General features: G+C 44.9%; 1 protein-coding gene across 5 annotated transcripts in view; it reads right to left on the bottom strand.

Moving 5' to 3' along the window:
• Positions 1 to 14,139, bottom strand: part of DPP6 (dipeptidyl peptidase like 6) — a 1,128,731-nt gene that overhangs the window by 641,190 nt on the left and 473,402 nt on the right. Inside the window, exon 1 of one of the 5 annotated variants that reach the window (XM_082473773.1) lies at positions 12,923 to 13,370. The exons of the other annotated variants lie outside the window; for them this stretch is intronic. Coding sequence (XP_082329899.1) covers positions 12,923 to 12,979 — 57 coding nt within the window. The 5' untranslated portion in view covers positions 12,980 to 13,370. Of the gene's footprint in view, positions 1 to 12,922; positions 13,371 to 14,139 lie in introns of those variants that run through there. 5 annotated transcript variants of the gene reach the window in all.

Raw genomic sequence — 14,139 nt, 5'->3', positions numbered from 1 at the left:
AGTTGCGGCAAGTGGGGGCCACTCTTCATCGCGGTGCGTGGGCCTCTCACTATCGTGACCTCTCTTATTGCAGAGCACAGGCTCCAGACGCGCAGGCTCAGTAGTTGTGGCTCACGGGCCTAGTTGCTCCGCGGCATGTGGGATCTTCCTGGATCAGGGCTCGAACCCGTGTCCCCTGCATTGGCAGGCAGATTCTCAGTCACTACGCCACCAGGGAAGCCCCCAGACCTTCTCTTCTTGTTCATCTTGATCCACTTCCTTTCTTTCTTTTTCCCTGAAAGCACTTGTCCCAGCTGGTTTCAGAGGACCAGCTCAAATGTCCAAGTCAACTCTCTCTGCATCTGGGGGAAGGTGGTTCAATCTGTATCTTATCATTTTTTATTTCAGCAAATTGCTTCCATGGAGGAAAAAGACTTGGTGCTTCTGCTTCAACAACAGCAAAGGGCTTTGGGGATGCACACTGTCCATTTTTCCACCAGTCGCCTTTTCTCACCAGTTGGTTTTCTTGTTTATCTACCCGGTTGGTAAATGAGAGAACATTTACTTACGTTACAGACATGAGTCATGCAAGACTGAATGTCCATGCCTGGCCTGTAACCGTGGCAAAGAACTGATGCTTCTGTGGTGGAGAAACGGTTTCAGGCAGGTCTGGTGGAGGTGGGATTTGGGGAAAGGAAACGTGGCAGTGACACTTCAAACATCAGGAACAGCAAGGTGAGCTGGTCATTCAGGGGGCTGGATTTTATTTTGCCCTAGGGCTCCAAAATTTTAATCTACTTGTTGAATGAATCAAACCACAGACCTCTGAACTCTGTGGGCCATTCACTGCAGGGGCTTTAGAGAGGGCGATACCCTTCACTCCTTCACTGATTTCTTTTGCACACACGTTCACAGGACGGGCATGGTGCGTGGTGTTGGAGATATGTAAGGAACAGGGCATGTTTTGTGTCTGTCAGAGGCTCATAGCTGTGTGTCAGGGAAGGTATAATAGGTTTCACATTAGAGGCATGAGACCTTCAAGTAGAAGGGCCCTTCATCAAACTTGCCCTTATTGGAGGCCGATGGGCATCGTGTTTGTCCTGGTGATGAGAAGATGGCCAGCAAGTCACCCGTGACCTGCAGAGCACGGGCTGACCCTCAGCTAAAGCTGCCCTCCAGGAATCCATAGATCCCTAAATCCATAGATCCCGTAGTTTCGCCTTTTAGAGTAACCCAGAAAATAAAAAGATCAAATCATATCACTTCTTCTAACAGTTCTTCTATTTAACAGTTCCTCAAATATGAATTAAAGACATACTTTAGGTCTTCAGCTATACCATTGCCTTTCTTTAAACTTTCATCACCCACATGGCTCACAGGTCCTTCATCGACCACTTTCAGGCTGTCATAGCCACTCCTTCCTGACTCCTCGGCCTAGCCCCACTCCCTCCTATGTGCAGTGAGGGTCTCCACTGTGCCCAGCACAGCACCCAGATGTGACAGCCACCTAGTCAATATTTGCACAAGGTTTGGGCAGTGAGCACATTTCTATCCATGTATCTTAAGAAGATGCTAGGAGGAAATACAGCTCAGAGAGGTTACATAAATCACCAAAATCACACAGCTGACAAATTCAGAGCACAAACCACATTAAGGAAACAGAGATACTCAACTTGGAGTCTACAGACAGACATGAGGGCTTCTGCAAGCCTCAGGTCAGCAAGAGATTATGGGACTTTTTCTGGTGAGCAGATCTATGGCTTTCATCAGACCCTCAAAGGGGATCTGTAATCCAAGGGTTGTGATCAACGCACTGTTGGTTCAGTTCAAGCTTGTGAACTGATAAAATTTCCAGATGTTTCAACATCAGAACTCCGGCTGTGCCGAGTCCCCGGTGTGTCCAGGTGCTTTGCTGGGAATCCTCTTTCTTTGACTTTCATCTCCCCACACCTGTTGTATAACTACTACCTTCAAAGCTATTCAAGTGTAAGGTGAGATTGAAAATTACCTACTGCCTACTTTCAAAGCAAGCAGAATTTATTAATTGTTGCTTACTTTTAAAAATTGGGGAGGAAAACATTTGTTATATCCTCATTTTTCCCCTAGTTTCAAAAGCAACTCATTAAATACTAATTAAAAATGAAAAGTTGCCATGAAAAACCTAATGCCTCCAGGGACGGTGCAATAAAAAGAAGAAACAACTCTGTCTCTCACAGGACATGAAGACAAAGAATTGCAGTAAACCCCCTGCTGCCCTAAGTACATACCTTTTCTCAACTGATCTGTAGACAAGGATTTTTTAATGCATCTATAATACTAAATTCTTTTATTTCCTTTGCAGTTTCCAGCCAATACCAGTTTTTGTGTTTATTTTTATTATATATATATTTTTTACCATGTCTCACCCGGAATTGCTTGATTTGGAGCAAAAAATAAGGATTTGTGTCCTGAATCTGCAACTTGTTGGCTGTGTGATTTCGGTAATTTACTTAACCTCTCTGAGCCTTATTTCCCCCTGTGTAAAAACCTACTGCTGAATTAGGTATCTGGTTTGTAAGCTGTACTCCAGGTTGCTCCGGAGCTCTGATGACATGTCCCAGGGTCACTAGGGCAGTGCTTTCACCTCTTTTACATGTTGGATTTGCCTTATTTTCTTTGGGGAATAGGTTGCTGTTATTAAAACAAAAGCCCAAAAATCACTGGGCAAGATGGTCTATAAAATGCCTTAAAAGTCAAAATTCTATGATTTCACAGAACAACCCCTCTTGGAATGGACACACAAGCCCTCACTAAATGCTGAAAATCAGAAGGTCCATTCAAATATCATTGTTATGCCAACACACAAAGTAAGTACTCATTCAACAGCACACTGAAATCTCAGTGCTAAGAACAGTATTCTGTGCTTAACAAATGTTTTCCTCACAGCAAGGGTGTGATGGACATTATCTCCAGATGAGGAATCAGACCAGATTTGCCCAAGGTCCCTCAGCTAGGAGGGGGAAGAGCTGGGATCAGAAGTCAGAGATTTCCATGCCAAGGCACACGTGTTCTCCCAACTCCTGGAAAAGAGGGCTATTGGCAAGGTCACGGTGAAATGGCCACTCCCCATCCCCCCATCCCGTCCCTGTAACGAGCAGGTAAAATTAACGAAATGCATTAAGGGAGCTTTGAGGCATTAAGGCTTTATGATTTTTGATGGCACAACAGTTTTCACCTGCTGAAGTTCTCTCACTGGTTAATCTCCTTTTCTGACTGTGCACCACAGGACTTGGTACTGGAGGAATGGAGGGTTTATTTTGCTTTTCAAAATCAGAGCCAGAAATTCTAATTGTCCTGAGTCCTAAAAATGTCTCAGTCTACTTTAAGAAATATGACATCTACCTATCTATCTATCTATACACATACACATGTGTGTGTGTCTGTGTGTGTGTGTATGTACCATAAGGCCTTAAAACACCTTGTTGCTTCTAAGTGAACTTGAATTTTATTGGGACATCACACACCCCTTTAGCTCTCTGAAAACCAGCATCTTGCAGCGCCCTTTCCAGTCTGTCAAGACACGCCTAAACGACATGACCCCCCCCACCAACCAAGTATAATTTTATGTCCAAGTCACTCTTCCAGTTTCATATATTCCCCCCAAATCCTGTTTTTTAAGCAGGGTTCTGTCGTGTTAAGTTCAGGTTTCTTCCCTTTCTTCCGGAACCTGACTAACCCTTCGCTGCTCCCCATCCCTTCCAGACCACTGTGGCTTTGAAACCACCTCACGTAAGCGTGTCCTGTCTCCCCACACCACCTCCATGCCCCACAGAACATTCTACCTCCCCAGGCAGACTGCTCAGCCGACCCTCAGGCTCTGATGGCACAGCCAAGAATACCTCTGCTCTCCTGACCTCCAGTGGTTGCATCCAGGTGCCCTTTCCTCCTACTCTGCCTCTCCTCCGACTGTAGAGGCTATCATACTAAGTGAAGTCAGAAAGAGAAAGACAAATACCCTATGATATCACTTATATGTGGAATCTCAAATATGATGCAAATGAACTTATCTAAGAAGCAGGATCACAGACATAGAGAACAGACTTGTGGCTGCCAAGAGGGAGGGGGGTGGGAGAGGGACGGAGTGGGATATTGGGGTTATCAGATGTAAGCTATTATATATAGAACGGATAAACAACAAGGTCCTACTGTATAGCACAGGGAACTATATTCAGTATCCTATGATAAACCACAAAGGAAAAGAATATTAAAAAAGAATGTATACATATGTATAACTGAATCACTTTGCCGTACAGCAGAAATTAACACAACATTGTAAATCAACTACACTTCCATTTAAGAAAATAAAAAAATAAAAATCTTCCTCTGATCCAATAGTTGTCTAATAAGTGGATGGGGTATTAGGCAGCTATTAAAATTTAAAAAGATGTTTACTTGCCTCTCCCATCCAGGGATCCAATTTAAGAGACATAGTGTCATAATTTTAGAATTCCCTGCATGAACACTGTCACAACCTCAAATACTCTAACAAGAAAAATACAAATCTCCTCTTCAAAATAGAGAAGTAAAATTCTTTCATTAATTTTAACACATACATCACCACCATTCAAGGACATCTCTGTTGTATATTTCTAAGAGAAAAAAAATGGGGATACACTTCAGATTCTTCAGGTTGATGACCATCTTGCACTGGGTAAACTTACTTAAATGGTGGACTCTATCCTTCCAAGGACATGGATGCCCATTATCTTCAAGAGGAATCACATGAGCGTGTCAGAAGACAGACTTTGACCTCTGAAAATGTTTTGAAAGAGTTCCCCCGCCCCAGACCATGCTGGTGCCTTTGGGTCCCTCATCTCCACCTCCACATGGGCGCACACACATTTTTGAAAAGCCTGTGTTCCAAATTAACGACTTAACAGCTTGAGAAGATGCGGAGCTTCTCATGCAGTTTCCGAGGGGGAAAGCAGTTTTTCCTGAGATCTAGCAGGAGAAGATAAATCTCTCTAAAAGTTGATCAGACACTAGTAAGGGAATAATATATACACTGTCATAGAAAATTCTATTATCAAGACTTTATTCTATCACTGATGTGTTTTGTAAAGTTGCTGGTGGAGGGCTGCATTCCAGATTCTAGCCACCACTGCTAAAAACAGACAGGCACCACTATGGATGTGGGCCAATGGCACTGACTCAATGTCTGTGCTTATGGCCATTTTTCCCAAGAAGCGATTGCCGCAAATTTCAATTCTATTACCATAAAATCCTCCTGGAATTGGAAGCTGAACACAGCAACAGTATCTGCTATCTGGTCCTTGCCTGATGATGCAGGACCTACTCCAATATAAATGCAGAATTCACAGCACTGATAAGATGTACACAACCCATCAGTGGTCTAAGGGGTGCCAAGTCGGTCCTCACCGTGACCTGTCCTTAATTTTCCACGAATGATTGTGACTAAACACCATATTTTTTCGTGCATCAACTCTGCCATAACTTTGTGCCAGAAATTTCAACCACTAATAATTCAATTCAGTTTCACCACCAACAGCTATTGTTAAATTTTTTTTAATTTTTATTTTATTTGGAGTGTAGTTGATTAATGATGTTGTGTTAGTTTCGGGTGTATAGCAAAGTGATTCAGTTATACATATACATGTATCTATTCTTTTTCAAATTCTTTTCCCATTTAGGTTATTACAGAATAATGAGCTGAGTTCCCTGTGCTATATAGTAGGTCTCTGTTGGTTATCTATTTCAAATATACACACTGCTATTGTTAAAATTACCAACTTCATATGTTTTTCAGTGATTGCATTTGTCTCAGTCATTTAGCGAGGCCAGGTGGAATACAGCACAGGTGCAGGTTTGATAAAAAGAGTTGACTATATTGGTAGTCTATAGGTACCAGAGGCGATTAAAGGCCTATCGGGGGCACGACAGTAAAGAGTTCTGAAAAGTAAATGGCAGATGGGGGAGGAGGACAGAGAAGAAACTTCGTGGACTTAATCACTTTCCCTGGGCTATTTTTAAAAATCTTTTCCACCCCCTCACCCCCTCCTCTGTTCATTTATTTCCCCACTTTGAGAAACACAGGGTACCAGGTCAGGAAGGACCTGGGAATGTCAGTCTCATGAAGAATTACAATAAACGGGAGTTAGGCTGAAATTCCACCCAGTCCTATGGTTATCTCCTCCCATGCTTTTAAGGCCACAAGGTTTCCAAACCCAAATTTGAAATAAAAACATTTTAGTACATTCCGGGTTTCCAAACGATGTCTGAAACAAGAATATACACCTTCCACTTGTCTGATATTTTTAAAGCAAGGACTTCAAACCACCCTTGATCTTCAAAAGCTTCTAGAGATTTGCTTCTTCCCCCAATTATATTCTTGTCCTCAATTTTCAGGACTTGATCATCAGACTCATTCTGTCTTCCCTTTCTCAATGAGAGAGGGTGAAAGATGTCTACCGCCAAACCAAAACCGAATCAGTTAGGGCCGAACACAGGCATGGCTCATTTGCCTAAAAGATAATGAAGCCACAATTCCCAACGAGCCGGAAACGTGGTGACTGTTCTTTCCTGTAAGAGGTTAGCGTCTTGGCATTTTTCACAGGCATGCTGGAGCTGAAGCTGTTTTGCTGAAGGTCAATGGAAAGCATTCTCCGACCCTCTAAGTCCCCCAGGTTTTCTCTGTGGAGCACTGGAAGGTCCTGGCGAAGCTTTCCGTGGCAACTCCAGGACGGAAGATGAAGGGCAGGACCAAGTTCAGTGGAATGTCAGTACAACACAATGAAATGCGCTCCATGCACAGAGGAAGCATTTTTTCAGAAAGAAAAGTCAGCTGCTTTCCATTTGTTTTGAATCTGAGCTGTGGATACAGCCCGTCTGGGGTTGCTGGGGCTTTCGTTTAGTCCCTTAAGTGACCAGAACACTCCTAGAGCTCATCCGTGAATCTGGTAAGGTTGCAGACTACAAAATTAACGCACAGAGATCTGTTGCATTTCTGTACGCTGACAATGAAAGATCAAAAAAAGAAATTAAGGGAACGCTCCCATTTACCATCACATCAAAGAGAATAAAATACCTTAGGAATAAACCTACCTAAGGAGGCAAAAGACCTGTACCCCAAATACTATAAGACGCTGATGAAAGAAATCGAAGATGACACAAACAGATGGAGAGATGTACCACGTTCTCGGATTGGAAGAATCAATACTGTTAAGATAACTATACAACCCATGGCAATCTACAGATTAAGTGCAATCCCTATCAAATTACCAATGGCATTTTTCACAGAACTAGAACAAAAAAACCTTATATTTATATGCAAACACAAGAGATCCCCAATAGCGAAAGCAATCTTGAGAAAGAAAAATGGAGCTGGTGGAATCAGGCTCCCTGACTTCAGACTACACTACAAACCTACAGTAATCCAAACAGTATGGTACTGGCACAAAAACAGAAATATAGATCAATGGAACAGGATAGAAAGCCCAGAAATAAACCTACGCACCTGTGGTCGATTAATCTACGACAAAGGAGGCCAGATTATACATTGGAGAAAAGACAGTCTCTTCAATAAGTGGTGCTGGAAAAACTGGACAGCTACATGTAAAAGAATGAAATTAGAACATTCTCTACCACCATTTACAAAAATAAACTCAAAGTGGATTAAAGACCTAAATGTAAGACCAGATACTATAAAACTCCTAGAGAGAAACATAGGCAAGAACACACTTCGACATAAATTGCAGCAATATCTTTTTTGAGCTCCTTTTAATATAGCATGTGACTTGCATCCTAGAATACTGGGAACTACCTGTAGACACCAGAGCACACAGATTATGGCTTCAGGCTAGTGTCTGCCTCATTGCTACATTCTTCTCTCTGGTGATGAGACTAAACATCCCTCCTCTGAGAAAAGCACCACACCAGCCCACCTTTCCTCTCCTCAGAAACGTCACACTGCTTTCGCCCTGGTCCCTCAGCTCCAGGAGCCACCCTGGCAAACCCAGGCACTAAGCTTTTGTTCTGAACCTGCTCTTGCTAGGATACCCAGGGCTTCTGAGTTCTCCCCCCAAATCCTTCACACATCAACCCATTTTGCAGCCAAAGTGCTTCTCTCTTTCTCCCTGCTCTGGAAGTTCACAAGTCCTAGAGGTATTTTGAGACAATCTTAAGAACCTGGCATCCCTATTCTTTGCCCAGTTCCTTCAAGTTCCCTTTTTTTTTTTTTAATTTTATTTATTTATTTTTTATTATTATTATTTTTTGGCTGTGTTGGGTCTTCATTTCTGTGCGAGGGCTTTCTCTAGTTGCAGCGAGCAGGGGCCACTCCTCATCGCGGTGCACGGGCCTCTCACTGCCGCGGCCTCTCTTGTTGCGGAGCACAGGCTCCAGATGCGCAGGCTCAGTAGTTGTGGCTCACGGGCCCAGTTGCTCCGCGGCATGTGGGATCTTCCCAGACCAGGGCTCGAACCCGTGTCCCCTGAATTGGCAGGCAGACTCTCAACCACTGCACCACCAGGGAAGCCCCTCAATTTCCCTTTTCATCCAGAGAGTCTTAGATAAGTCAGTTCATGGGCAGAACAGAATTTGATTTACACTAGTACAATGACTGCAGCCACTGCCACTTTTTGAGTCATAAAAGGACCACCTCTCCTACTGAGAAACTAATTTATAAGTCATGTTTGCACCTCCTAATACTGAATCTTGTTTCTCTGGTTCTTCTTCTTCTCCTTCCTCTTCCTCACCCTCCCCTTCCCCCTTTCCTCCTCCCCTTCCCCCTTTCCTCCTCCCCTTCCCCCTTTCCTCCTCCTCTTCCCCTTCCCCTTTTCCTTCTTTTGGTAAGATTCCCTTACCATAGTTACATAAAAAATTTAATTCTCATGACTGTCAAAGCCAGATCCTCTGTTTCCGTATCTAATTTTACTACTGAAAGAAGCAACAGGATCTCATGCAAAGAGCACTGGATAGGGAATGTCAGAGGTCATCACCTATGTACCCTTGGGAAGGCCTACCCTCCTTCAGAAGTCTCGGCTCCATGCATTTTAATGTTCACTTTAGAGCTGTTTGTAAAATTCTCTTCACGTCAGAAAACTCTTCTGTAATGGCATTATCATTATGAAGTTAATTATCAGATTAATCACTATCAGATAAATAATTTAACATATCAATCAACATTAGGTCCTGAGGCCCATCATTTAATAGGAGAAGAGACACATTGGGGCTATTTATTAGGACTTGTGCAGATCAGAGAAAACTGAGAAGCAACAAAAAATAATCGTTACATCTAGTAGGACTATCAGACCCACTGCTTTTCAGATTGAGGGAAGTTACAGAGGTGACTTAACTTAACATACAGCAAAGGATACAAGTTAGCCCACAGAACACAGAATATTTCTATATGAAGAGAGACTTTCTTCAAGACCTTTAAAGAAAAGGCATATTTCTCATTTATTTGTGAGACTCCTGAGCAAAAGAGGGTGGAACAGATCACGGGATGCACTTTTCCAACTCTGTGATTTTGTGATGCATGAGGCCTCCCTCTGTGTGTGTGTGTGTGTGTGTGTGTGTGTGTGTATGTGTGTGTGTATACACATATCCACATACATACAGATACAGAATCTGCCACTCATCCCTGCTCAATATTTGAGAAACAGTGTGTCACGGCTGACTGGAAACATGGAGAATGAAGCCTTCTTTCTCCTCTGCCTCTTAACAGCATCACTGACGACCACTTTTCAATTTTAAGTCATTTGAAATGAGGACAGTATAGTTGAAAATACATTTGTGCTTTTACTTATTTTGAAGGGGAAAAAAATCCCTTAATTTGGTTCTCTAAGGAAGGATCTAGTTTGTTTGCAAGAATACACTAAATTTAAACCGAATTAGCCTCAGCTTTTTCTCCTTCACCTCTGAGGCTGACCTCTGGGCACATGGTGCAGCGGGGTACCGGCCAGGGCGGATTCTGTTTTCACTGACAAGCCTCTGTAACATCTGATTGGCTTCAGAGCCAAAGGACGGATTTAATTCCTTCAGCTTAAAAATTATACTGTTTCCAAACATCTCTGGGTTTTCATACTTCATTTAAAAATAATTTTTAGCATCTCCAAAGAGAAGGAAGAAGAGTCTTCTAGAAGTCTATTCTCCACTTTATTCCAACATGTTCATGCAGTACCCTTAAAAAAAAAACTCTTTCCACATATTCATCTATTCTTAGTACATTTTTAGAAAACAAATTGGAAAAAACTCAGCAATCTCTAATTAATAGGAAAAATCAATTGGTTTTATGTCATTTCCTAGATTTTTTTCATTAATCTGCAGTAATCCTTCGCATACAAAAGTTATTTCCAGCTGCCACCCACGTGCCTTGGCTCCCAACTACCAAGGCAGATAAGAAACTGTATTGTGCCTCTGTTAGCCTGCTAAGAACTAAGTGGTCGTCTACTGCAACACCCCAAAAATTTTTAAGACTGTTGGAAATACGTATCATGCTACATTAAATCCAAGTCCTCGGTAATGCTAAGGGTTTCAACCAAGAAATGAGGCTTGGTGATTTGAAGGCAGCCACAAAGTTTGTCAGTACAACCAAATGATCCCCAACCTAACAACCAGACCAAACCACAAACCAGCATCTATCTCTTTCTCCTACAAAAAATTGCAGCTTATTCCTCCCAGCCTGGGTAAGGGGCCATCCCCTTCATAAATAACAAGGAAAAAACTGATATGAAGAATTAAAAGACTCATTAAGAGCTTTGCAGTCTAAGCACATAGTTTAAATATCTTTTGAAAACTGACAATGGAAGAAGAAAGTCTTCATGAACTAAATATTTCATTTCCCTCTTTGTGTTTAGAGCAGTTAAAATTTTAGCCAGTGTCCCCTAAAGGTATATTTATGTTCGATGTGAGATCTCTGCCCTCCATCCCATTTTGCTTCTCCTCCTCTAGCCCTGCTGTTGACCTTCTCTTTATTGGACTGTGGGCTGTTCTGTGCATTCCTCAGGGTCAAGATGATGTCACTCTGAGAAGTGCCTGGGATGGGACTGCCTCTTCTGGACGTCCTACCTGCTCCCCGAATCCACAGCCACCTGTGGTTTTCAGGTTATGCCAGCTGAAGTCTTCCATGATTCCAGCACATTCAAGTATAAGGGATTTCCCATGATCAAAAAGTATAAAATCAAACCAGAGCTTATACCTCCTCCAAAACCCACACCCTAATTAACTAGTTCCAGTATTCTGGCATGTGAGGGTCTCAGGCAACATGAGAGCAAAACTGAACAGAAGCCACGGACCTTCTTTTACATAACACAGCCTGGGCTTCTGAGTGCCCGCCCTTGGGTTTAGACCTATGACAGCAAAGTCTTCTCTCCATCATTATTGTCCCATGGTCCGAGATGCTACCTAAGTCCTTGCTGGAGCCTGTAAGCCCAGGGCATGTTTATTTTATAGCTAGTGAGGAGGAGATCTGTGACAAAAGGAAGCCCAGTCAGTCATAGGATGTTACTTCAGGGTGGACCTATTTCTTTATTGAACAAATATCCTGGAAGAGGAGGGCCTGGCTTGCCTCTTGTGAACCTCTGTGTTCATGCTACACTGAGCATTAACCCTCACACAAGCTCGCCCACTGCATACAAGAATTCCTAGATTTCCATATTTACAAAATCTCCTTCCCGGAAGAAATCAAACTGTACTTAAGTTCTTTAGATGATGAGGATGATGATGATGATGATACAACTAATAAGATGGTCTCATTTTTAATGGAAAAATGGGATTTGAGGAAACGACCACAAGTACGCAGCTTGCGCTAAATACAGACCCAAAGTGGTCTTCGTAAGGTCTCTGAATAGTTGATGACGGGCTGGTCACAGTGTCCCCAAGGAGGCCCTTTGCCTTCCTGAACTTTACAGGGATCCCCTTTCTTTGCCCCAATCCTAGCAAGTGAAAGCTAACAACACCCCTAAAATAAACAGGGAAAACCAGCTCATGCTGTTGATTTACCAAGCCTGAGCGAGTTGCTTTGATAATCTACTGGTGTCTCCCAGGATCTATTTTAATGATCTGCCAGAGGAGAACTAAGCAGTGATTAAAAGATAAGAACCCTCAAGATCTTTTGAGAAGGGAATTACAGTATAACAGCTTGCTGGTTCCCCTTTACTTCCTGAGCCTCTGCAGATGCTGGGCCTCTTCAGGGCAGGGTGAGCCGTGGTGGTCCGCTGCTATATGGGGACACCAATGCAGTCCTGAACACCTTCGTCAGCCCTTTAAGACCTGCTACTTCTCAGCTGGGGCCCCTCTGGATCCTAACCGTGCATCCTCTGGCTTTTCTAGCTGGGAGAGTCTGCACTCTCTAAATGTCAGGATGAGCAGCAGAGATTTGTTAGTACCTTCAGAGATACTGGGAAAAAAGCAGGAAAAAGAGACACAGGTATCCAGAAAAAGTCCTTTAAACAGAGCTCATATGTCTTCTTTTGACTTGTGTTAGAACCAAAGCAAAGTCCTGTTGGAGAGTCAGAATAATAAGCTGAATTATCTTGGGGGGGGGTGGGTTGGCACCAGCCACTTCCTCCATCACCCCCTCCCCACCCCCACATTACAAAGTATTATAGTTGGAAACCTTCACAACTGACACGCTAAATTTGGCAGCTCTGAGCGTGGCCTTTGTCCTCAGGTCCCTACACATCAAGTTTACCTCTCCAGATGTTCCCCGCGCACATGCATTATTGATGGACCAGGGATCGCTCCAAAACAGAAGTGGGGGAGAGGACAAAGGCAGACCCCAGCACACACGCTCGGCACTTTATCTCAGGGGCCAGCTCCGTGGCTCAGGTGGCTACAGTGGTGCAAATACAAAATCATTCAAGAGACACAATCCCCCCCCCCCCGACTCCCTCACACGCACACGCACACCGAGACGCGGGCACACTCCGGAAAGCAGCATTACCTGCTCCTGCTGTTGCATGGATTTCCCTGAAGCATTCGGCTCCTTGGCCGTAGTCATGATTTCCTGTTCAGGGTGCACACCGGCACGGGGGCAGGTGCGATCTGCCCGGGAGTTTGGGGCCACCGGAGTCCACCGGGCGGGAGGACTGGGATTTAGTCCATGCTTCCCAAATCGCACGGCTACCGGGGCAGGGTGGGGGAGGACCCGTGGGCAGAGCAGCCTAGTTTTCTTTTTAAATGCAAAGAGCAGAGAGCGGCTCCGAAGGGGGAGATGCTGCGGCTTAGCGGGCCTTCTCCAGTTAGCGACAGCCTCTGCAATCGCCACAGAAGCAACGACAACTGCTTAGCAACCGGCAAGTGGCGGCGCGGTGCAGGAAGGGGACCCCAGTGATGCGCGCCGCTCCCACCCGCCTCCCGCGGCGCACGGCGCATGCTCGGGCCGTGGCCGCGGGGAGGGGAGGGGGCTGGGCAGGGGGCGCCGGCGGGGGGAGGGGACCCCGGCGCGGCGCGGCCGCAGGCCCGGGAGCTTGTCGCCAACCTGCCCAGGTGGCCGGACCTGCGTCCCCGCGGCAGCGCTGCCGGCAGGTCCCACCGGGGCGGGGCCACGAAGGGGCCACACGCGAGGTGCCTTGTTTTTCCCTCTGCCAAGCGCAGGGCCTTTGGGGAGGAAGGTGGCCGGTGGGCATCAGAGAATGGCCTCTTTTCTGTTTGCCCGGTGGGTTTTTTTTTTTTTTCTTCCTGGATCGCTAGCTATGGAAATCTTGGCCTTTATTTTCCTTAAAATTCAGAAAACTTATTACGTTCCATCTTTTAACTCAAAGAATCCTCTGTTTCTCTGTGAAAATCAACCAGGACCTCAAGGGTGTCTGTTGCTTAAAAGAAGCAAAGAAAGAAAGAAGCCCATGGGGTGACCTTCCAGGAAGGCAAGGGCTCCCTGCCGAGTCCTGAGCTCAAGGAGAAAGCAGGGGCAGAGACGGCCGTCCTGCTCTCCCGGCCTGATCTCCTTGAGCTTGGTACTGACCCTGGGCGGACGGAGCCGCTGGTGGAGGAGAAACGCACCGTGGGACTCCCAGCTTGAAGAGCTAATAGCTTGCAGGTGGGGATACCTGGGCCTTCCAGAAACTCCAGCCAGCTCCACGCCCAGGGGTCTGCTGCTGCCCCTGTGTGTGTGCGGTGTCCCCTGTTAGTACTTGTCTGTCTCCCCCCTGCCTCTAGCCT

This window comes from Balaenoptera physalus, assembly GCF_965194825.1.
Source record: "Balaenoptera physalus genome assembly, chromosome: 8".
NCBI lineage: Eukaryota > Metazoa > Chordata > Mammalia > Artiodactyla > Balaenopteridae > Balaenoptera > Balaenoptera physalus.
The sequence above is the reverse complement of the archived record's forward strand: the minus strand, read 5'-3'. Positions and strand labels throughout refer to the sequence as shown.